The sequence below is a fragment of the Macadamia integrifolia genome, chromosome 4 (assembly GCF_013358625.1).
Source record: "Macadamia integrifolia cultivar HAES 741 chromosome 4, SCU_Mint_v3, whole genome shotgun sequence".
Lineage (NCBI taxonomy): Eukaryota > Viridiplantae > Streptophyta > Magnoliopsida > Proteales > Proteaceae > Macadamia > Macadamia integrifolia.
Window position 1 is genome coordinate 36,172,775 of NC_056560.1, and position 25,276 is coordinate 36,198,050.

General features: G+C 40.6%; 2 protein-coding genes and 1 long non-coding RNA gene across 4 annotated transcripts; 2 read left to right on the plus strand and 1 right to left on the minus strand.

Annotated features, from left to right (window-relative positions):
- The first annotated feature begins 445 nt into the window (after window positions 1–445).
- Window positions 446–2,227, plus strand: LOC122076426 (UDP-glycosyltransferase 73B4-like). The gene has a single exon (XM_042641723.1). The coding sequence runs from the start codon at window positions 773–775 to the stop codon at window positions 2,225–2,227; it is 1,455 nt and encodes a 484-aa protein (XP_042497657.1). The 5' UTR covers window positions 446–772.
- Window positions 2,228–5,687: 3,460 nt separating this feature from the next.
- Window positions 5,688–8,722, plus strand: LOC122077576. 2 transcript variants are annotated; one of them, XR_006139833.1, is made up of 3 exons: window positions 5,688–5,813; window positions 6,822–7,584; window positions 8,216–8,722. It is a non-coding gene; the product is annotated as an uncharacterized LOC122077576 (long non-coding RNA). The 2 variants fall into 2 exon arrangements; XR_006139834.1 differs by lacking the exon at window positions 5,688–5,813 and adding an exon at window positions 6,675–6,731.
- Window positions 8,723–16,743: 8,021 nt separating this feature from the next.
- LOC122076428 lies at window positions 16,744–17,445 on the minus strand. Its single transcript, XM_042641724.1, has 2 exons — window positions 17,187–17,445; window positions 16,744–17,096 (listed from the first exon to the last, which is right to left on the minus strand). Exons 1-2 carry the CDS (start codon window positions 17,443–17,445, stop codon window positions 16,744–16,746), a joined length of 612 nt encoding a protein of 203 aa, XP_042497658.1.
- Between the last annotated feature and the right edge of the window lie 7,831 nt (window positions 17,446–25,276).

Consider the following 25,276-nt stretch of genomic DNA (forward strand, 5'->3'; position numbering starts at 1 on the left):
TTTTGGATATTAAATTAAAAAAATATAAAATATTTTCTAGGTTCACTCTTGTTGTGGCGTGTTCCTTTGATGGTCTAAGAATTATAGATTGGGATAGTACATTATTAAGAAATAATTAGTAAAAATAAATAGATAAATTATTTTTATCACAATGTTTGCTATTTTTTCAAATGTTACAAAATATTTATTCTACCACCCACATACACAGATGATAAATCATTTTGATTAGATTTATTTTATAATTTTTGGAAACATCACCATCCATTGTTTCATGAATAATTATTCAAATAGCTGGATTCACTCTTGGAAACATCGCCTTCTATTGTTTATACTTTACATTAAAAAATTATATGCAAATAATTTCTAGATTCACTCTTGGAGTAGCTTCTTCCTTCAATGATATATGATGTGGCAAGAAATTGTGTGGCTACCCATGCCAATCACACCTAGCAGGATTCTCGTCTCTTCAGTGAGAGTTGGCCAGCTGGGTTCCTGATTCACTTCACTATGTTGAAAGCTTTTGAACGAGTTTCTTTTAATATAATCTTGCTAAGATTACAGTTACACACAGTTGTCTACCTCAAGGCTCCAACTATTCGTAATGGATTTCGAATCAGGCGGCCTATTAAATCTAGGAAATACATATGGTAATTTGTTATTACACACAGATACGAAATAAATTAAGCCATTTAATATAAATGTGAAAATACCCAGCCATTGTATATACTCTCCACACAATTTACAAGTTGATCAGAGATCTCAAAACTCATCAATGGCTTCTCCATCACCGCTACCTGATCATCACCTTGTCATTTTCCCCTTCATGGCTCAAGGTCACACCCTTCCTCTACTAGACCTTTCAAAGGCTCTCGCACGTCGACGCCTGAAAATCACCATCATAACCACTCCTTACAATGCTACCTTAATCCTTCCATACATTTCAAAGCACAAAGAAATTTATCTCATTCAAATCCCATTCCCTGACGTGGAAGGACTCCCAAAAGGGTGTGAGAATACTAGTCATTTCAATGCAAATTCAATGGATCAATTCTTCACCTTCATTGCAGCCACTGCTAAACTCCAACAGCCATTTCAGAAAATCCTCCAAGAGATGTCGGAAGCTGGGGATTTACCCATAGGTGTGATCTCGGACATGTTCTTAGGCTGGACACTCCCTCCATGCCATTTGTTCGGTGTCCCTCGACTGGTCTTTCATGGGATGAGTGTGTTAGCATTGGCAATAGGAAAAACCCTAGAGCTGCATGAACCACATATGATGGTAGCTTCACATTTGAAGCCTCTACCCATGCCAGGATTAAGTACACTTCCTTTTACACTTACTTGGGATGATTTGCCACCTAATTTCCAAGTCTCACACCATGACACTCCATTCCATCGCTTTCTATCGGAGACCAAAGAGTTTGAAGAGAATAGTTGGGGAGTTGTTGTTAATAGCTTCATTGAGCTAGAAGGTGAATACTTATCAACTTTGGAGTCTTTCTACAGAAATGGAGCCAAAGCATGGTGTGTAGGCCCAGTTTCACTCTACAACGATGACGACGAAGGCGCCAACGGCAATGATGAACATAATCAATCTGATCAGTACATCATCAAATGGCTCGACGAACAGCAGCTGGCAAGGTTGGCCTCCGTGATCTATGTTTCATTCGGTACTCAAGCCCATGTGTCGGACATGCAGCTTGATGAAATTGCCACTGGATTAGAGATGTCAGGACAACCGTTCATATGGGTGATAAGATCAAAGACGTGGTCCCCACCTGAAGGATTAGAGGAAAGGGTGAAGGGGAGGGGGTTAATTGTGAGTCATTGGGTGGACCAACGGCAGATCTTAGCACATAATGCAACAGGTGGGTTCTTGAGCCATTGTGGTTGGAATTCAGTGTTGGAAGGTTTGTCAAGAGGGGTCCCAATCTTGGCATGGCCCATGTTAGCTGAGCAACCATTTAATGCCAAGTTTGTGGTGGATGGATTGGGAGTAGGGTTATCAATTGTTGTGGGACCCATTACAAGGGAGATACTACCCGTGGGATGTGAAGCTATATGTGACGGAGTGAGGGAGTTAATGATTGGAGAAAAAGGAAAGAAGGCTAGAGAAAAGGCCGAGGCATTAGGGCTAAAGGCCAGACAAGTTGTGCAAAAGGGTGGATCATCAGATAGGAAGTTGGATGAATTAATTGAGTGCCTGAGCACCCTTAACAAGAGCTAACTTTTGCTCCACATGTGTACTGTTTTAATATTTTAGATATAAAGGATCTGTAAAAATAAATAGGCAATTAATTGCACATCCATCTGAATAATTTATGTGTATCAAAATATACACTAATTATTAATATCGCAAGGTTTGCTATTTTTCCAAATGTCAATATTTTTCCACATGGATCAATGATATATTTTCATTTGGATTAGATTTGTTTTGTAATTTTTGAAAACATCCTCTTCCATTGTTATACATTGATAACTACACAAATAGCTAGAATAACTCTCCAAAAGATCACCTTCTATTGTTACACAGATAACTACCTAAATAGTTGGATTTACTATCGGAAAGATCACCTTTAATTGTTAAATTCAATATTTGCTAGATTCTTTCTTTGTGTAGCATTTTCCTCTAATGGTTTGAAAATTTTAAACTATGAGACTATAGATTAGTAGGAAATAATTAATATATATATATATATATATATAAATAGGTGGATTATTATTATCACAAAGGATTGCTATGTTACCAAATGTCACAAAGTATTTACTTTGCACCCACATGAACAGATGATATATTAATTTTGATCAGATTTGTTTTGTAATTTTTGGAAACATCATCTTCTATTGTTATATTGACAACAACCCAAATAACCGGATTCACTCTCCAAAATATCACCTACCATTGTTTTCTACTCTAGATTTCGAAAAAAAAATGTATATATTTGCTAGATTCACTCTTGGTATAGCGTGTCCTTTAATAGTCTAAAAATTATAGACTACAGGATGATAAATTAGTAAGAAATATTTAGTAAAACTAAATTGCCCAATTATTATTATCACAAATGTTATGCTATTTTTCCAAATATCACAAAGTATTTATTCAGCCACTATCTTGAGCATATGGTATATTCAATTTGATCAGATTTATTTTGGAATTTTTGTAAACATCACCTTCCATTGTTACATGGATATATAATGATCAAAATGGATAAATTCACTCTTAGATACATCAACTTCCATTCTTAGACTTTAGAAAAAAAAAATGTAACTATTTGCTAGATTCATTCTTGGTGTAGCTTATTCCTATAATGGTCTAAAATTTTAGAGTATAAGATTGTAAATTAGTAAGAAATAACTAATAAAAAGGAATAGAAAAATTATTTTTATCAACAAAAGTTTTGTTTTTTTCCCTTCGAATGTTTTTTTTTTTTTTTTTTTTTTTTTTGAGTTTGGTAATTTTTTGTTTCAAATGTCACAAAAGTATTTATATTGATGCTTAACTAGATAAATGATATATTCAATTTGATCAGACTTATTTTTTGATTTTGGGAAATATCATCTTCCATTGTTATATGGATAATTACCCAAATAGTGAATTCATTCTTGAATATATCACCTTCCATTGTCTAGACTCTAATTTTAAGTATATATTTTCTTGATTTATTCTTGATGTAGTGTGTTGCTTAATGGTTTAAAATTATAAACTACGAGAAGCTAAATTAGTAAGAAATAACTAGTAAAAATAAATAGTGAATAATTATTATCACAAATGTTTGCCATTTTTTCGAAATCTCACAAAGTATTTATTTTTCCACCCACATGAACACAAGATATATTCATTCTGATCAGATTTGTCTTGTAATTTTTGGAAACAACACCTTCTATTGTTACATTGATAATGACCTTCACTCTTGGAAACATCACTTTCCATTGTTTTGGAAATTAGATTAAAAAAATATAAAATATTTTTCTAGGTTCACTCTTGGTGTAGCGTATTCCTTTAATGGTCTAAAAATTATAGATTGAGATAGTACATTATTAAGAAATAATTAGTAAAAATAAATAGGCAAATTATTTTTATCATAATGTTTGCTATTTTTCCAAATGTTGCAAAATATTTATTCTACCACCCACATACATAGATGATATATCATTTTGATTAGATTTATTTTATAATTTTTAGAAATATCACCTTTCATGAATAACTACTCAAATAGCTAGATTCACTCTAGGAAACATCGTCTTCTATTGTTTATACTTAACATTAAAAAATTATATGCAAATATTTTCTAGATTCACGCTTGAAGTGGCTTCTTCCTTCAATGGTATATGATGTGGCAAGAAATTGTCCTAGGCTGCTTATGGATCTTGCACAAAGGAACAGACACAAGAGAGTGAACCCTGGGCAGATCTGATGGGGGATTCTCCGAAGCCTAAGTCAGATCTCTTAGCAATCAGATAATTCTACTAAGAATGGAAAAGTTTTGATCCCCTAAAAAAGGAGGTTTACCTAGGTACTTATAGCTGAAGATGGCAGCGATCAAGTGAGAGTCCCGCTTTAGCAGCTTCCTAAGGCTGATAGGAATCTGAATGTAGCAAGAGTTGTAATAGGAAAGTGAATATGGATGACACCCTAGTTATGGGAGCTTCACATATTGACCATATCCTCGGAGGGTAAGGCGAGGTATCCTTCTTTATAGGGAGGATTTGATATCCCTCTAAGAATCCTTTTCAGAGTTGGATAGGTCTGTTCCCTACTTATGAGTCACGCGTAGGATCTAAATGACCCAATAGCACAAATCTTGGTGTGGGAGCTTGCACGACTCATTCACCGAGTGACCTGAGTCAAATGGTCCAAATGCCAAGCAACCTGGATTGGGTAGTTTGATTTTCGCACTACTTATCGTGAATGTTGGCTAAGCAGGCTACTTGGCTAGTGAGGCCTTGGGCCTTCTATTTGGTAATGGTCCTAGCGCTATTGAGATGTTTGGATTTCTACGAGACAGAATGTATATGCCACTTTCCTCATGCTAGGTTTTGTCTAGCCACTTAGTAGTTGAGGGTCCTCTAGTACAATAGGTCGGTCAGGCTGATCCTGGCCCACTTATCATCTTTGGACCGGGTAGGTGGCTTGGTCGGGTCTAAACTGTTCAACAAGGTTGGCATCATTATATTTCATACTCGGGGTCGTCACAGTTTAGCCTTCGCAGTACACTTTTAAGTGTAGCACATTTTTTCCATAACAGATTTCCCCCCACTCTTGCCACTACTTGTGGTCGGTTGGAGTGTTTTGGGCCTACTTGCAACCAAGAACACGGCTTCTTCTTATTGTGGCTGAGCTGTACTTGTAGGAAGGGCAACCGCCTTGAGGGCTCGGCTTTTCATCTTTTGAATTTCCAGCTTCCTTAGCCATTAATGCATCGTAATCTTTTTGTGAGACATGATGAGGTGGCGACGATGACCTTTTTTTGATAAAAAGACACCCCTTTGATGGGTTGATGAATAGTGAGCCACCATGTTCGCTTTTTTATCTCCAATCTGGCGCTAAGGGGGCTGAACCGGTCTGCCTAGTTGGTTTGGTTCTCGTCCTTTCCCGCTGGACTTGTCGTATGACCTGCCCTTCATTTAATGCCCCTTTAAGCTCCTCCTTACTGTTCATCTTCTACATTTCCATCTTCCATGTGCCTAAAAGTTCTGCCCCATCAGCATCTTCTCTCCTACCACTGATGCATTGTGGGTGTGCTTTGTTCTCTTCTAGGACCATCACCACCGCAGTCGTGCTCTTCCATTTGCTAGGATTTTTTTCTTCACCAGTAAGCTCTTCTTCCCTAACTTTTCTTTTTTCCTTTGTTTTCTTTGATTTTTTATCCTTTTCTGCCATTAATGGCATGGCTTCCACTCGAGCTTGGGAGGCAAAGGTTGAAGTGATTTTTGTCACCAATAGGGCTGCATTTGCACCTTCTGTCCTGTTGGGCATTACCTAAGAGGGTGCCCCTAGCTCCACCCTTATGCCAGCTCTAGTTATCGTTCTCCCATCAGGGATTGGTCCTAATATAGCTGTCCCTAGCATTCAGAGGGTCATCAAGCCCGCCTTTATTCCCACGGGCATCAGACTCAAGGCCTTGAACTACCACAATCATTTAAGGGAGGATGATTTATTTAGAATTAGATGTTGGTTTCATATCCCTGAGTCCGTCACCCTCCAGTGCCTACCTTTAACTAATTTTCATTTATGCTTGGTAGGAACAAGTTTTTCTTGTTTGAAGAGGCCTTTAGAGGTGGACTAGACTTCCCCATATACCCCCTCCTGACCGAGATGTTCAAATGCTTTGGCATCAGCCCATCACGACTTTTACCAAATAGTTGGCGGAGCATGATAGGGGTTTCTGCCATCATCAATGGGATCCATTGAGCGATCTCATATTACCTCTTCTTGGACTACATTCACTTGAACTCATAAGGATGTCGTCACGATTGGTACAAACCAAGCCAGCATGGTAAAACCAAGGTTGTGTATGGGAACCCTTCTTCTGTCAAGGGATGAAAGAATAAGCTCTTCTTAGCATCAGGGGTTGAAGCTCTACCGATCAGCAATGTCTGGACTGAACCAAACATCATTGCTATGAATGTCCATCCTACCCTAATGGATGTTGATGAGCGGACCTACCAGGTGCCTGATACAACACAGTTGGGTGATGAGCACTTTCTCAGTTGGCATGGGTTGACCGCAGGTGGTTACCCTTTCGAAAGTAGTGTCTTTATTTAACTTTCATTTTCTTTTCTTGGTATTAACTCAAATCTTGTTCTGCATTCTCACTTAGCTGCTACACAATCCAAGTCGCCTTCGCTTCCTATGAGGCCCAGAGCCGATCGATCGGAGGTGCAGAGGGAGAAGGAGACCGAAGTAGCCGACTGCCCCTGAAGAGGTGGTGTAAAAGAAGATGGGGGCATCTGCTTCCGACCCAGCCGTTCCATAGGATACAGAGGTGGCAATGGTTACCGAATGGCCATCCCTTAGGACGCAAGGGTGGCAACAGTTGCTGACCCATCTATTCCCCAAGGCATGGAGGTGGTGAGCGAGGATGTTATCGCTCATCTCACGTCTAACATGATTCCATCGACCACTCTGGTCAACTCGTTCGGATGGTGCCTGACCTATGGAAGGTCGAGTAATAGGGGAAACTCCCCATGCTTGGAATTTCCACTGCATAACACTTCAAAGAAAGGAAAGGATTTGCCCCAATATGTGGACTCTGGGGCAGGAAGGACTTTGTTGCTCGACGAGTCTTCTCATTGAGCGGGGATCTTCAAACGACCTAGGTGATATGGTCACATCCCTTTCAGGTGAGTGCTCATGAAGGAGGAGACAAAACAACTAGAGGCTACCGAGGTCAAGGGTGATTGCTTAACCATTGATGATGAGGAATAGTTGAGGATTGTCTCGCTCGACAATTGCTAGGTCTTTGGTGAGAACTTCATGATTGAATTTTGGACCCTCACCTGCTGCTACACTCAGGACGCTTGCTCATAGAGGAGATGACGATGCAGAAGCTCAACCGAAGAGGGAAAGCGACTCTCGCTTGGGTGAGTTTTTACTCAGGTCACTTTGCACTGCATTTATTCTAAATACTGAAATCCCTTACTTAGTTGTGTTATATGCTTCAGAGGCATAAGACCGAGCTATGATACCCATATCAAAACTCAATTGTGAGCCTCGGGAGTTTTGATATGGCAGGCGCTGAGGGCAACTGGGTTGTCCAATTTTCCAATAGGTTACACCATGGGTGCTGTCAGTACACCTGAGCCAAGTAGAAAGTGGGGTAAAATAGGCCAAATGGTGTGTACAAGGTCACACCCGTGTCTGACTTAAGGGCCAAGTGGTTGGGACTTTTAGGGGACATATTTTACTATCACCAATAAGTCACCTGCCTAACCACCGGCCAACTGGTGGTGCTGTCTGCAGACCAAATGGTATTATTACTTTGTGGCTCCCACATCTCTTCGGCATGTCTTGACTAATCATATGAGCTAAAAGAGCATCTCACAGTTGTCATGTGGCACCCAACATGCCGATGATTAGGTGGGCCCACATGCAAGTACTGAGGATTAAATTCATTCCTAGAAAATGGACCTAAGAGCCAAATAGGCCCTAGTGGCATATAAACCAGCCGCTCTATAAACCCAATTTACTCTCTTTTCTGTCATTCTCACCAAGGGAAATCGTTGGAGAGCAAGAGGAGAAGAAAGAAGAAGGGCGCTGCTTTGGGGCTATTCATGGAGCCTAATGCTGCTGCTGCTACCACCATTTCAGTTGCTGCTAGCTGCTCCTGCTCTTGATGCTACTGCTACTGCTGGCTATTGCATGTTGCTGGCTCTACTACTTTGCATGCTGCCCTGCTGCTGTGTAAGGTGTCTGCTATTGTCTCCTACCTTACATACACTTATGTAGGAGAAAAGAGAGGGCTAATCAGCTACTGTTGTTGCCTCAGATGGTGCTGATGTTGTCCAAGAGGTTATATGCTTTACTACTGTTGCTAAGGGTGTCATACAAATGGTACAAGCTGCTATGGTTGCTGTCCAAACATTGAGCAATGTTTGAGATTTAAAAGTAACTGCAAGCATATAGATCATCATAGCTAGGGGTCTAACACAAGGAGGCAACCACTTTATTTTTGGCTTCTTCTAGTAATGCGAAAGTGTACGGATTGATGATTGTGATTTACTTCTAACTATCACCCCAAAACACATGCATCTAAAAGAACGTCCTAACCAACACAACTAGGGAAATTGGAATTCCAATAGAAATTACAAACCTAACCATTCAAATCTAACCCTAACCATTCATCATCTAGGAATTTTAATACTCAAAACAAATAAATAAAAGGCAATAAACTAAAAGAAAAGAAAAGGGATGAAATAAAATAAACAAAATAAAATGGAAATAAAGCTAGAGAGAGGCGCACAAGTAGGTATCTCTACTCAGCCCGAGGGTTGCACGCCAATAGTACGAGCTTCCCTACTTGACCAGAGAGTACTCTTACAAGGGCTTTTCTATTTAGCTTTAGGGAAAGGGTTGCAATAAAAATAATAAAAGTAAAAGTAGGTATCTCTACTTAGCTTGAGGGATGCACCGCCAATAGTACGAGCTTCCCTACTTGACCAGAGAGTACTCTTACAAGGGGATTTTCTACTTAGCTTTAGGGAAAGGGATGCAATAAAAATAATAAAAGTAAAAGGATGGTTCCATGGCTAAAGAGAGGCAAAGCCAAAACAACGTCTAGCCAAGGACCTCGGGGGAAATGGAAAGCATCAAAGTAAAACTGAAAATTAAAATCCTAAATTAAGAATGATGGGCAGCAAGAAGAGGGAATGAGAAGGGGGGACGAGAGGACTACTGTAGAAGCCTACTTACCTGAACATCAATCCTTGATTTGAAATACTACCAGCCTTAAAACCAAATCTGGAATAAACCAAATCTGAAATTGCTAGGCTTGAAGAGAACAAATCTTGAAGAGAAACTTGCACTTGAAATGAGATGCTCCAAAGCTTGGTTCTTGTCACCTAGATCTAAGCCTTGAACTAGTAAAATAGAATTACAACTTGAATAGCATAAAAAATAAAAATAAAAAACATTGCATTAATTAAATAAAACCAATTACAAAAGTGCTCAAAGAAAAAGCAAAGAAGAACTAAAACTAGAACTAGAGCATAATGAAACCTAGAGAAGAAAAGAAGAAGAGAGAAAACCCTAAAAAGAAAAGTGCCCCTCCATTTTTGGTCGACTCTCTTATATAGGGAATGGGGAGGTATTCCAATGATTTTAGTTTCCTTGTTTAGGAGATTTTTTGAGATTCTTGTTGATGAGGTAGAAAATAGGAGAGAAAATAGGGGAAAGAACAAGAGAACGTCCAAGCATGGGCCCCTCTTGGATTGTGTGATGAGGTGGAGGGGAGAGAATGGAGAGAAAAGGAGATAAAGCATGGGAGAAAAGATCTCCAACGATTTCTCCTTCCTTTTTCCTTTTCCTTTTTCCATTTTTTTTTATTTCTCTCTTCATGTGCAAAAACCTTCTTGGACGATTTTTAATTCCTTGCTTTGATCGATTTGGACAATCTTCTATTTTAATTTAAAATTTCATCTGTGCCCCTTGTCTTTAAGTAGGTGAAAAATAGAGAATCTTCAACCAAATCTCCAAAAATAGGAGATCATGTGTTCCATGCCCAAGGACAAAGAGTGGAACCCAAGGTGGGCCCCTCCTTCTTTGTTGGCATCTAGAATATTCTGTTGTACCCCTGGGACAACTGCAGAAGGGCTAGGCCTGCATCTCAGTTTTGTTCTAGTCTATTTTTCTTTTTCTGACTAAAAAGAGTAATCAGTTGTATGAGTGCCAAAACGAATGTGTACTTTTAGTGCAACACTTCCATTTTGCTCAAAATTTTGTCCTCTTTGCAACCATGAAAATAAATGATACATCTTTATATGTAAAATTAGAGATATTGCACCCGATAGTCCCTAAGGTCTTTTAATTACAAAACCTGCAAAAAGAGATAAAACCCAAGGTAGCTCCATTCTAAGTATGTAAAAATGCATGCTTTACTACCTAAGATTTCACACATAAATGTTATCATTAGAATTTCCCGACACTTAGACTTTGCTAGTTCTTGAGGAAAAGAAAAAGAAAAAGAATAAAAAGTCTTACTCACTTTCGTAGGAATCACGGTTGCACTTAGTATGTGCAACAAGACTTTAAACCACTAGGTCACCCTTAGAGGACGAGTTATGTCTCGTGGGTGTTTGCAGTGAATATACACCTAAAAAAAAAAAAAAAAAATCCCAACCTTGGCTAAAGGTAAGGGCCATCCTTGTCACACCCCATTCACATAGAATTGGACCGGTGACCGAGTTAACTCCTGTTAACCCAAAACCTACCAGGATCATCGATACAGTAACCACAACACAACATACATATATACTCTAAACAAGGCATATTTTATATTTCAGTGGAACTCTAACATATATTTACCTGTAAATACCCCAATACTCTTGATACCCAAATTGTATTACATAATACATTTACATGTGTGGGCCCATAGGCGTGACATATACACAAGAAATACAATTTACACATCCAAAGCACAAAATGGGTAACATTTCAAAAATAATAAAAAAGAATTCTTGTATGTTATCAATGTTAATGACCTGCAACACAGCTATCGCACAGGCACTCGGCTCCATGCCCAAGATCTTCAGGGACCCACTAGTCCTCGATTGGAAACTCTATGGTGGGTCCAGGCTCTAGCTCTTTGGCCGAATAACTTGTAAGATCATCTAAAAATGGTGTGCAAGTGAGATGAGCTCACTAGCCTAGTAAGTGAAAAGAAAAACCAAGCAAGCATACGCAATACAAATGAACCTATATGCATGCAGTTCATTTTATTATTTTAGTCCACCTAGACAACAATTCCAAGTCATAGGTCATGTGCTACTCATAACCACAGTTCGCATATGCTCTTGGTATGAGCCGCGAACCCCATCCTGCGATACGCCCATAGGGTTGCCAGAGAAGGCCAACTATAGGTACTAGAAAAGTAAATTACTATTCCTCAATGACATTAAAGTAAATTGTTGTTTCTCAACGACATTAAAGTAAATTACTATTTCTTAGAAATATTAAAGTAAAATGGGCCTTACCCTACATTAAATTAAAAGCAGTACAATTGACCCTCTTGTTATATCACCAAAGTTACCGACAGTCTTAATGATCAGCTGGGCATACTTCTAACCGCCACTGCTAGTACATAACCTCAGGCTTCCCCCCAGTGATATACGTAACACCTGAACCCTTGTTGAGAAGGGTCATAGCACAGGGATATGTCATTCCTAACCCCATGCTCCTGTGTTAGATAGTACGACAACATAGTGCCACCGCGTCCCATTCCATGGGCCACCAATACATTTGTGTCCAAGCTAACTATAGCATCTAGTCTAACAATGCATCATATTCGATAGTTCATAGTCATCAATCTCATATCTAAAAGCAAGAATAAGCATTAACAATTAAAGATAACAGCATATTGAATCATAAATGAATTTCATAACGCACACGTCAATGCATGCAAATGACGCAAAAACACTCTAAAAATTAAGTCAATGTCCTCTTTCCACTTACCTAATTGTGTACAATGATTACCCTCCTTGGTACAAGGAAGATTCGATGTGCGATGATGTGTGTTTCTAGTACAACCTATCATAAAAGAGTTGGGTTTAGCATGTCTCACTTTAGGCTCATTACCAATAAGGTATGACGATCCCAACATGTTTAAAGTCACTAGAGAAGGTTACCCGATAAATTTGGGCCCAATCAAAACACGAGAAGTCGGATTGGTCAGTCAATCAGCAGGTAAGGCACCTACTAGTCCTTGCCCGTCGCTCCTTGCCTAAATTGGTGCCCAAGAGCGACGGGCCAGGTTACCCATCGATCTTGCTCGTCGTAAGATCCAGGGGCTCTGCTTGGACCAACGGGGCTAGGTCACCCACTGGTCTTGCTCGCCGGTCAGGCCAGCAGCCCATCTAGGACAGGTGAGCTCCAGATTGGTGGGTTCAACCATTTTCAAGCACCCACCACTTAGAATCGAGATTTTTACTGTTCACTCCCATTCTTCATCCCACCTTGGGAAAACCATCATGGGTTGATTCAACCACATTTTTCATAAATCTAAGGTCCCATATCATGATTTCAACCTAGATCTAGGGCCGATCTAAAGTCTTAAGTATGGATCTTACGTCTTTGCTGAAGAATACCTCAATAACCCCAAACTTCATCTTTAGCTCAAGAGATCAATTAATGCCTCTCAAATCTTACAATTTCTTCCTCCAAAACCTTCATAAACAAGATGTAGGTCCTTTATTAAACCTTTGATTCACATTATCAAGTGGGATCAACAAGATCTAAAAGATTTCTACCCAAATCGTATGATTTCACTTAGGGTTTCATAAAGGTTTAGGAAATATAGACTTTACTCACCTCAAATCGTAGATCTTGAGATGAGGGTCACTAATCTGGTGCTGAAATCAAGGGATCCGACTTCAGTGACGCACAATGAGAATTTTCTTCCCTTTTTCTTCTTCCTTCTTCCATTCTCCTTCTTTCTTTTTCGCTCTCTTCTTTACTTTCTCACCCACCGTGTAAAACAATAAATGAGAGGAAAAAAGGTAATAAATGTTATTTATACTAGGATCAAAATATCTAGTGACCAGAGTGGTAGATCACACTGGTGGATCCCACTTATGACCACCCACCAGTCAACCAAAACATAGAGAATCATTGGGATTTTCGATGGGGCTCGGCCCCAAGACGTATTTCACTCTCAATAATCGATCAACACGCGTACCTAACATAAAATATGGCTATATACCTTTATTGTGCATACATGGTCTGGTGACATATGCAGTTGCACTGCTTGGGCACATGAACTTCACTAGGCATGGACTCCAACCCATATGGCAAACATGAGTTCAGAGTCACCCTCGCCATCATGTTCTATAAGGTACTTGACTCAGCTCACTTGGGTTCAGGTTCTATAAGACCAAACCGAACCAACCGAGTAATTAGACTGGGTTAAGAAAGTAGGGTATCACATTTACCCCTCTTTTTTAAAAATCTCATCCTCGAAATTGTAGTACCTTGTTGTCCGAGAAGATGGGAATACTTGGCTTGAATGTCATCTTCTTTCTCCCAAGATGCTTCTTCAAGAGAATGAGTAGCCCATTGAACTTTCATAAAAGCGATGGAGTGATTGCGAAGAGTCTTTGTCTTTCAGTCTAAAATTTCAACGGGATGTTCTTCGTAGGTTATATCGACTTCTAAATATTTTGGTTATATGGGCAGCACATGTGATAGATCATGGATGTAATGCTTCAGCATAGACACATGGAACACATTATGAGCATTGCTGAGAGAAGGTAGAAGAGCCAATATATACGCTATGGAGCCAACTAGAGCCAAGATTTCAAATGGGCCAATATACCTCGGACTCATCTTGCCCTTCCTGTGGAATCTATGCAACCCTTTGGTAGGAGAGATTTTGAGGAACACTTTTTCCCCTTTTGGAATTCAATATCTTTCCTACTATTGTATGCATAGATTTTTTGGCGTGATTGGGCTGCTTTAATTCTTTCCCAAATGACGTCGACCTTGTCACATATCATCTGTATCATTTCTGGTCCAAGCATTCGTTGCTCACCTACTTCATCCCAATATAGGGGCGTTCTGTACTTTTTTCCGTATAATGCCTCATATGGAGCTATCCCAATTGTGGCTTGATAGCTATTATTATAAGCAAACTCCATAAGAGGGATGTATTCTTCCCAATTGCCACTCATTTCCATTGCATAGGTCCTGGGCATATCTTCCATTATCTGTATAGTTCGTTCTAATTGCCCATCGGTTTGTGGATGGAAAGCAATACTCAGATTCACTTGTGTCCCCAAAGCTTGCTTGAGACTCTTCCAGAGTCTAGATGTGAATCTTGGGTCTCTATTTGACACAATGCTTACCGGTACTATATGTAAACGGACTATGTTATCTATATAAATTTGGGCTAACTTGTCCATGGAGTAATTGGTTCTGATCGGTATAAAATGAGTAGTCTTGGTAACTCTGTCAACTACCACCCAAATTGCATCCATTCCCTTGGGTGTACGGGGTAGCCCTATGACAAAGTCCAAGGTGATCTTATCCCATTTCCACTCTGGTACGGGGAGTGGCTGAAGAGTGCCATACGATCGGTGCCTTTTTGCCTTGACCTTCTAACACACTAGACATTGTGCTACATACAAGGCAATAATGTTCTTCATTACTGACCAGCAATAGCTTTGTTTAAGGTCTTTGTACATCTTTGTACTTCCGGGATGAAGTGAGTATTCAGAACTATGTGCCTCCTTCACAATCTTGTCATGTATTTCCATGTCATTAGGCATGCATAACCTGTGTCAAAATAGTAATGACCCATCATTGGCTATTGTGAAGTCAGGGTCATTCATCATCTGCTCTTGAATTTTTAGCCTCATCCTTTACAGCTCAAGATCCAAAGATTGTTTCATTACCACCTCTTGTCCGATGGATGGATGTACCTGTAAGGTTGTCAGAGATATGGCCAACTACTTGACATCATTTGACTGATTTCTAGCTCCAAGGTTGCTCCTTTGTATAGAAGGATTTCATCCATCAACATCGCCTGTTGTATAAGCTGTGGACTGACAGCTAAGTACGAAAGTGAAACTATCTGAGCCTTCCGACTTAATGCGTCAGCCACCACATTTGCCTTACTCAGGTGATACTAGATATCACAATCATAGTCCTTTATAAGCTCAAGCCATCTTCTCTACCTCATATTTAAATCTTATTGGGTGAAGAAGTACTTAAGGCTTTTGTGATCACTGTATATTTCATACTTCTGCCCATATAGGTAATGATGCCAGATCTTCAAAGCAAAGATGACTGCTGCTAGTTCTAAATCATGAGTGGAGTAGTTCTTCTCATACTCCTTGAGTTTCCTAGATTCATATGCTACCACTTTGTTGTGTTGCATGAGAACATAGCCCAACCCTACCTTGGATGCATCAGTATAGACTGTCATCCCACCTGTACCATTTGGAATGGTCAATACAGGAGCTGACACTAACTGTTTCTTCAACTCTTGGAAACTATTTTCATATTCTTTTGACCATTCAAACTTTACACCTTTCTTGGTCAACTTGATCATCGATGCAGAAATAAGAGAAATTTTTTGATAAAGTGCCATTAGTAGTCTGCTAAGCCCAAGAAGCTTCTGATCTCTATTACATTCTTGGGTTCCTCCCACTCTACTACAGCTTTTACTTTGTCTGGGTCCACTTTGATCCCATTCTCAGACACCACGTGCCCTAGGAATCCTACTTGCTTGAGCCAAAATTCACATTTGCTGAATTTGGCATATAATTGATGTTCTCTTAATATTTGTAACACCATCCTTAAGTGTCTTGTATGTTCTTCTTCTGAACTTGAGTAAATCAAGATGTCATCAATGAAATCAATGACCCACTTATCAAGGACATCATAGAATACCCAGTTCATCAAATCCAAGAAAGCACCAGTGCATTGGTTAACCCGAAAGACAACAGTAGAAACTCATAATGACCATATCGGGTTCTAAAAGTTGTCTTTGGTATATTGCTGCTCTTTATTTTGAGTTGATAATAACTCGATCTGAGATCAATCTTTGAAAACACCCTAGCGTCCTGCAGTTGTTAAAAGAGATCATCGATGCGCAATAATGGATATCGGTTCTTAATAGTTAATTTGTGAAGTTCTCGATAATCGATGCACATATGCAAACTACCATCCTTTTTCTTAACAAATAAGACTGGTGCACCACAAGGTGTGACACTTGGGCATATAAATCCCTTTTTCAATAAATCTTGCAACTATATCTATAGCTCTTTTAATTTGGCTGGTGCCATTCTGTAAGGAGCCTTAGACACTGGGGCAACTCCAGGAATTAATTTAATGGCAAACTCTAGCTCTCTGTCAGGCAGTAACTGGGTTTGATCATCTGGAAAAACATCAGGGAATTCCTTTACTACCTCCAATTCATCCAGTGGAGTAACCTTTGCATCCACATCCAGTACTAATGCAAGGTAGCCCTGACATCCCTATTCTAATAATTTCACCGCCTGCAAGGTAGAGATAATAATCCTTCTAAGTCACTTTGACCTTTTAGCTTGATACATAATCTCTTCTCCTTTATCATCCAACACCGTAACTTGTTTTTCTACGCACATCATATTTGCTCGATGAGTTGCCAGCCAATCCATGCCCAGAATGACGTCAAAATTTTGAGTATTGAATTTGATAATCTGGGCATCCAGTTTCTTTCTGTTAATTTCAACTGGACACGGCCCACACATTTCTTTCAAATGTTCCACCATGCCTGTAGGTGTGCTAACCACTAACTTGCATTCTAATGTCTTAGATGGCACATCAAGCTTCCTAGCAGACCTCTTAAACACAAATGATTGTGAAGCTCCAGAATCGAATAAGACATATGCAGGTAGACCTGATATAGATAAGACAACTAGCATTGCATTGCATATAAGTATAATGGGTTACTCAATTTCAATCACAAAGTCTTTTAATTAAAGTGTACCTGCTACTACTTCTGTACTAGCTTCAGCCTCCTCAGCTGTTAGGGCATACATCCTTCCTTGAGGCTGGTTTCCCTGAGTTAATGTAGGTCTATGAACAGGGGGCCGAATAGGTGGTGCCGCTACTGGGTATCGACAATCATTGGTGAAGTGCCCGTACGAATGACAATTATAACATCGGCTTGAAAATGTCTGAACTGGAGCGAGAGCTCTCTGTACTGATCCTGATGCAACTGGAGGATGAGGGGGTCTTAGAGCCATAAGCACCACAATAGTGTTCGGGCGAAAAGAGGTAGTGCCCAGACCACTAGTTGGTTAGGAAGGATAACCCGATGGCCTATAGGGTTGTCTATAGGTGGGACCATAGGAGTATGATCAACGAAAACTCTTACTCGGACTACCCAAATTAGCATATGGGTTTGCCCTCTTCCACAGTCCCGGTGTAAGGGATGGCTCTCCCTTTTGCTTGTCTTCCATTGTCTTAGCTTTTTGCACAATCTGTGCATACTCAGTTAAATCCAACACCTCCAGTACTGTACCAATAGATGTCTTCCACCCCTTCAAAAATTTCTGGGCTTTTTCCTCAGCCGACTTCATGTGGCGAGGAGCAAAATAAAATAGGCTCTTAAACTGTTGCTGATAATCCAAAAAAATTTTGCTTCATTGAGTTAATGTCATAAACTCCGCCTCTTTACGATCTCTAAAGCTCTTTGGATAGTAATTTGATAAGAACAATTCCTTGAATTGTTTCCAAGTAGGCTCCTGGTGAGTTTCCATCAATATGGGCTTGAAAGCTTTCCACAAAGAATCATCTTCATTTCTAAGTTGCAACCCTATACAGAGAAGCTTCTGTGCCTTTGTGAACTCTACAATATCAAATGCTTTCTCCAACTCTTGGATCCATCGATCTGGCTTCAATGGGTCATTACCTACCTTAGTGAAGATGAGTGGCATATATTTCTTAAAAGACTCCACCACCTTTGTCGTAGTGGTAGGTGGTGGATGATAAGGTCGATAACACAGGTAGGGTGGAGGTATCATGAATAGTAGAGTGCCATAAGGTGGAACCGGAGGGGTACATCGAGGTGTAACCCCAAGCGGTGTTCCTCTTGATTGTACCTCAACACCTAACTCCACTTGAGGGTCCTATGGAGTGACTACCCTAGGTGGCTGGCCCTGTGGAGCCAGGTTCAAGTATTGTTGCATAACAGCCATAAATGTTGCTATTGAAGCAAATGCTGCTAAAAGGCCCCTTGCGACTGTTGTATAAGTGTCGCAAGATCACTAGGAGTGATGATATGTGGGGGACTTGGGATTTCGTTCACGGGTGGGTTACCCTAAACTTCTTCCAGATTATGATCCACTTGTGGTGGTGGATGTGAGAATTTCCCCATGGGTTGAGGTCCATAGGAAATGGGTGGCCGACCACGAGAGGTACCATGGGCACGACCACCGGAATGAGTCCCACTACATTGGTATATATATTCACAATCAAATGCATTTCATATCACAGGTTACATCGATGCACCACACCACATGACCAAACACACCCACATATGGATCATTACATTGCCAAGAAAATAAATATTCCATGGATGAAATGGAGTATAGGATGAAATATTGAGATCTATAACAAAAGAATACCGAAAAGTAATATTCTCAAAGGAAAAAGGGAGAAGGAGAACTTACTTGTGGAGTTGAGAGATGAATTGGAGTTGGAACGCTGATTTATGAATGAAATCATGAGTTGAAGTGGGGAATGAGACCCTCAAATTGCCCTAGTCGAAATAGGAAAGAAGAAGAAGAAGAAGTGGGAAAATGGGTTTTAAAAATCCCCTTTTAAAGTGATCGGCGGCCCTAGCCTGATTTTGCTCCCCGGTCTTACCCGCCGGTTTGAGTACTAAGGCCCCAATTTGGCTTGTGTTGGAGATTTTTAGTATTTCACGCCTTCTAGGCCCCAATTAGATGCCAATAGGTTGTTCCTCCGCATAGTTAATCATCGTTGCGAGACCAAACTATGCATTGATAACTAGTGGGAGCATGTTTGGATATGTGGTATGGTGTATCAGTGTGGCCTGTGATACGAAATGCATTGATTATGAGTATATATATGCAAATGTTGTGGCACTCAATCAATGCTTACATATTGGAATAATCCAAGTACAGAACACCATAGTACCCACTAGATCCGGTGGTCGTGCCTGTGGTTCCTCTCATGGTCAACCACCCATCCCTCGTGGACCTCGACCCATGGGGCAGCCCTCACATCCACCACTACAAGTGGATCGTGATCTGGAACATGTTCATGGTAACTCACCCGTGAACGAAATCCCAGGTCCCCCATATGTCATCACTCCTGGTGATGTGGTGACCCTTATACAACATCGTAAGGAGCTTTCTAGCAGCAGTTGCTTCAGCAGCAACAAACATTCATGGCTACTATGCAACAACATTTGAACCCTACTCTATAAGGCTAGTCACCTAGGGTGGTTACTCCATAGGACCCTCTAATGGGGTCAGGTATTAGAGTACAGTCTGGAGGAACACCACCTGAGGTTATACCTCAAGATCAAGCAGGAGGTACCCCTCCAGTTCCACCTTATGGCACTCCATCATTCATGATGCCTCCAGCATATCCATACTATCCACCTTATCATCCACCAGCCACTACTATGGCAAAGGTGGTCGAATCATTTAAGAAGTACATGCCACCCATCTTCACCATTGGAGCAGGATCGGTGGATCCAAGAGTTAGAGAAAGTATTTGATATAGTAGAGTGCACAGAGGCATAGAAGCTTATATGTGCTCAGTTGCAACTTAGAAATGAAGCTGATTCTTGGTGGAAAGCTTCCAAGCATATACTGATGGTAACTCACCCAAAGCCTACTTGGGAACAATTCAAGGAATTGTTCTTGTCAAATTATTATCCAAAGAGCTTTAGAGACCACAAAGATGTGGAGTTTATGGCATTGACCCAAGGAAGCAAGACTGTTCTGGAGTATCAGCAACAGTTTGAAAACTTGTTCTATTTTTCTCCTCGCCATATGAGGACAGTTGAGGAAAAAGCCCAAAAATTTTTAAAGGGGCTGAAGACATCTATTGGTATATACTGGAGATGCTGGACTTAACTAAATATACACAGATTGTGCAAAAGGCTAAGACAATAGAAGATAGCCAAAAGGGAGAGACATCCCTTGCATTGGGATTATGGAAGAGGGCAAACCCATATATTGATTCGGGTGGCCTGGTAAGAGTTTCTGTGGATCAAACTCCTATAGTCCCACCTATAGATAGCCTTACAGGCCTTCGGGTTTTCCTTCCCGACCAGCTAGTGGGCTGGGCACTACATCTTTCTACCGAACACTAGTGTGGTGCCCATGGCTCCAAGACCCCCTCGTCCTTCAGTTGCACCAAGAATAGTATAGAGAGCTCCTGCCACGATTCAGTAATTGCCAAACCGATGTTTTAATTGTCATTCGTACGGGCACTTCATCAAGGATTGTCGATACCCAACAATGGCCCCATCTGATCAGCCTGCTATTCATAGACCTGCATTGACTCGGGAAACCAGCCTCAGGGTAGGATGTATGCCCTAATAGATGAAGAGGCTGAAGCTAGTACAGATGTAGTGGCAAGTACACTTTAATTAAAAGACCGTATGATTAAAATTTGAGTAACCTGTTATACTTATATACGATGCAATTCTAGGTGTCTTGTCTCTAGTAGGTATACCTGCATATGTCTTATTCGATTTCAGGGCATCGCATTCATTTGTGTCTAAGCGATTTGCTAGGAAGCTTGATATGCCATCTAGGATCTTAAAATACAAGTTAGTAGTTAGCACACCTACAGGCACAGTGGAATAGTAGAAAGAGGTCTATGGGCCATGTTTAATGGAGATTAATGGAAAGAAACTGGATGCCCAGCTTATCAAATTCAATGTACAAATTTTTGATGTCATTCTAGGTATGGATTGGTTGTCGGCTCATTGAGCAAATGTGATGTCTGCTGAGAAACAGTTAAGGTGAAAGATGACGAAGGAGTAAAGCTTGTGTATCAAGCTGAAAGGTCAAAGAGACCTAGAAGGACTATTATCTTCGCATTGCAGGCAGTGAAGTTATTAAAAGATGGATGTTAGGGCTGCCTTGCATCAGTACTAGATGTGGATGCGAAGGTTACACCACTGGAGGATATAGAGGTAGTCAAGGAATTCCTTGATGTTTTCCCAAATGATCTAACTTGACTTCTGCCTGACAGAGAGCTAGAGTTTTCCATTGACTTAATTGTGGGAGTTGCCCCAGTGTCTAAAGCTCCGTATAGAATAGCACTAGCCAAATTAAAAGAGCTATAGACACAATTGCAATATTTGTTGAAAAAGGGGTTTATTTGCCCAAGTGTCTCACCATGGGGTGCACCAGTCCTATTTGTGAAGAAGGATGGTAGTCTGCATATGTGCATCAATTATTGGGAACTGAATAAGTTAACTATTAAGAATCGGTATCCATTACCACACATCGATAACCTATTTGATTAACTGCAAGATGCTAGAGTGTTTTCAAAGATTGATCTTAGATAAGATTATTATCAACTCAAGATAAAGAGCGGTGATATACCAAAGACAACCTTTAGAGCTTGATATGATCATTATGAATTCTTAGTGTTGTCTTTCGGGTTAACCAATGCACTGGCTGCTTTCATAGATTTAATGAATCGGGTATTTCATGATGTTTCATTGATGACATCTTGATTTATTCAAAGTCAAAAGAAGAACATGCAAAACACTTGAGGATGATACTACAAAGATTAAGAGAGCAGCAGTTATGTGATACCTTACTTTTTAAACCCGGTCTAATTACATGGTTGACCCTGTTTAACCATGCAGGACCCGAACTAGAGAGGGTTAAGGCGGGTTCCTTATGGACGATGATGGCAAGTGTGACTTTGAACACAGGTTGGCCAGAAAAGTCTGAGTTAGTGCCAGAGGAGACTGGTGTATCCAAGCCGTGCATATGCATATATCATAAAGCCATGTACGGATAATGCTGGTATGTAGCTGTATCCTAAAGCACATACGTATAATATACCGTGTGCCGAGAGTCGAATTCCATCAAAATCCCACTTGTTGGCCAATTTTCGGCCCTCAGGTGGGCGATCACAGGTGGGCACATCCGCCCACCTGAGTGACCCACCCATGTGGTTACTAGTGGTTTTAAGAAAGTATAAATAACATTATTTTGTGTTTTTCAATATCTCATTTATTACATTTAGAAGTTGGTGAGAAGATTAAAGAGGAGAGAGAAAATAAGGGAGAAAAGAGAATGGAGAAGAGGAAAAGGGAAGGAAGAGGAAGAAGAAATGGATTTAAGCGGTGCCAAGGTTTGATCTTTCCATTCCGATGCCGGAAGAGTGATCCCCAACACGAGATCTACGATTAGAGGTGAGCAAAGGCTATGTTTCTTAAACTTTCACCAAACCCAAGTAAAACCCTTGATTTGGGTAGAGTTCCTTGAGATCTTGTAAATACCCCTTGAGATGATGAATCTAAGGTTTGATAGATGGTCTTTGTGTTGATTTTGAAGGATTTGAAGAAGTGTTTACAAGGTTGGAGAAGCATTGGTGATTTCTTGAGCTAAAAAGTGAGTTGGGGTTTTTGAAAGAGTTCTTGAGCAAAGAAAGTAAGATGGCTTTCCAATCCTTAAATCTAACTTAGATCTAGGTTAGAATCATCTTATGAGACCTTGAATATGTGGAAAATGGGTTTGGAAAAGCCCCATTTGATTCCCCAAAGGCTGGGGAAAGTTTTAAGAAAAATGGCATTTTTTGCCCTCTCAGGTGGGCTGAGACCGGTGGGCCAAACGGCCCGCCTGAGGGCACCCGCCTGAGAGGGTAGGCTCTCAAGGCTGACCGGTGGGCTGACTGACGGGCCAACCTGCCCGTCGGCCCTAGCTGACCCTCAGCCCCCACTGGCGGGCCAACCTGCCCACCGGTCAGGACCGGTGGGTCAAGACCGGTGGGCCGACCCACCCACCTGTGAAGACCGGTGGGTCGTGACAGGTGGGATGTCCGACCCACCCGAGAGGCCCCCAATGTGATTTTTATGTTTGAATGGACCCAAAACGATGTGCGACCTTCTTTTATGATTCTAAACATGATTTTGTCATCAAATCTTGTTAGTTTTGACCCCAAAGTGATGAAATGCTAACCCCATTCACTTATGATAGGTTCACCAAAATTTACGTTTCCCGCGTCGGATCTCACCCGTACCGGGTGTGAGTCTTTGTACACGATAGGTAAGTGGGGAGAGGACGTTTGGCCTTATTTTAAGGCTTGCTTGGCATTCATTTAATTGTATCTAGACTAGCCATGTCATCATGCAAATTATGTGTAGCTTAGCCATCTTCATATGATTATGACATGTGTGTTGTGTTTTACTTTCTCAATGCTAAATGATGATGTGCTTATGTGATGAATGATGGGATCATTGTGCATGATGCATTATTAGACTAGATGCCATAGTCGGCTTGGAAACGAGTGCATTGGTTGCTCGTGGAATGGGACGCGGTGGCACTATGCAATCGTACTATGTCATATAGGAGCATGCGGCTTAGGATTATCATCTTCCCGTGCTACGACCCTTCCCAACAGGGGTTGAGGTGTTGGGTTACCATTTGGGGGGAAGCAGTGGTCGCAGTTGTCGGGTCACTGTGGCGGTTAGACATACGTCTGGCTGGTCATTAGGATAGTCGGCAACCTGGGTGGTATATTCAAGAGGGTCAATCATACTGCTTTTAAATTACTGGAGTCAGCACCTTTATTTTCTATCATTTACTTTTATGTTGAGAGCTAGTAGTCGACATGCTTTATTTTTCCGAGTACTCACGGTGGGCCTTCTCCGATAGCCCTATGAGCGTATCATGGGATAGAGTTCGCGGCTCGTACCCAGAGTATACGCGCACTGTGGTAACAGTAGCACTAAGCCAAAGACTTAGTAATGTTGTTTAGGTGGATGTGATTAAAAATGAATTGCATAGCATATAGTGCATATGGTTGTGATTGTTGTGTGGACTGTTGTGTGGTCCTTCTTTTCACTTACTGAGCTAGTGAGCTCATCCCACGTGTACACCTCTTTTAGATGATTTTGTAAGTCACCAGCCTGAAGATCAAGGGTCGGGCCCCATAATTGAATTCCCCGAAGATGATTAGTGGGTCCCCGAGGAATATGAGCACGGTACGGATTGCACGTGCGAGGGCTGTGCTGTGGGACCACAGTAGTGACGCCATATAGGGTTTTACTTTTGATTTTTTTGTTGACCCCTTTTTGTGTACTTGATACGTGAATTGTTATTCTTTTGTGTAAATATCATGCCTACGGGTCCACATGTATTTATCTATGTACTACAATTTGGGTATCAAGTATATTGGGGGTATTTACAGGAAAATTAAGTCTTCGGCTGAACTTTTGAACATTGATCTTAGATGTGTGTGTGCTGTGGTTGGGTACTGTATCAGATGATCCTGGCAGGTTTGGGTTAACCGGAGTTAACCCGGTCACCGGTCTGGTTCTCTATGAATGGGGTGTGACAACGGTGGTATCAGAGCGTGATGCTCTATTCACTCACAGCATACCATATAGACCCCATAGAATCTATAATAGGAAATGGGATTTGGTAAATTCAAAAAAACTTTAAAGAGTTAAAAAAAAATTGGTTGCACTTAGTTATTGCATTCATGGCGTGCATGAGAGAAAGTTTACTTGAAATAAATAAAAGATTAGTTATTGGATGTCATAACCCATTGAGTACGAATTTAACGAAATCTCGACTGCATAACGGCGCTAAAACAAGATTTCCAAAAATTTTTCACACACAAGCACCTGATAGACAACATATACATATACCAATAAGCATAATTGATAAAGGCCAACCAATGATGCTACAACTAAACTCCGATAAGTTATCAAGCTTGCAAAATTAACCACAAGACACCAACAAAACATAACACCCCACAAGTAAGTCCAATTACAGAGAAAGTACAAAGAAAGAAAAAAATATAATAATATCAACAACATAGAGACAAGTGAGAAGCTGAGGT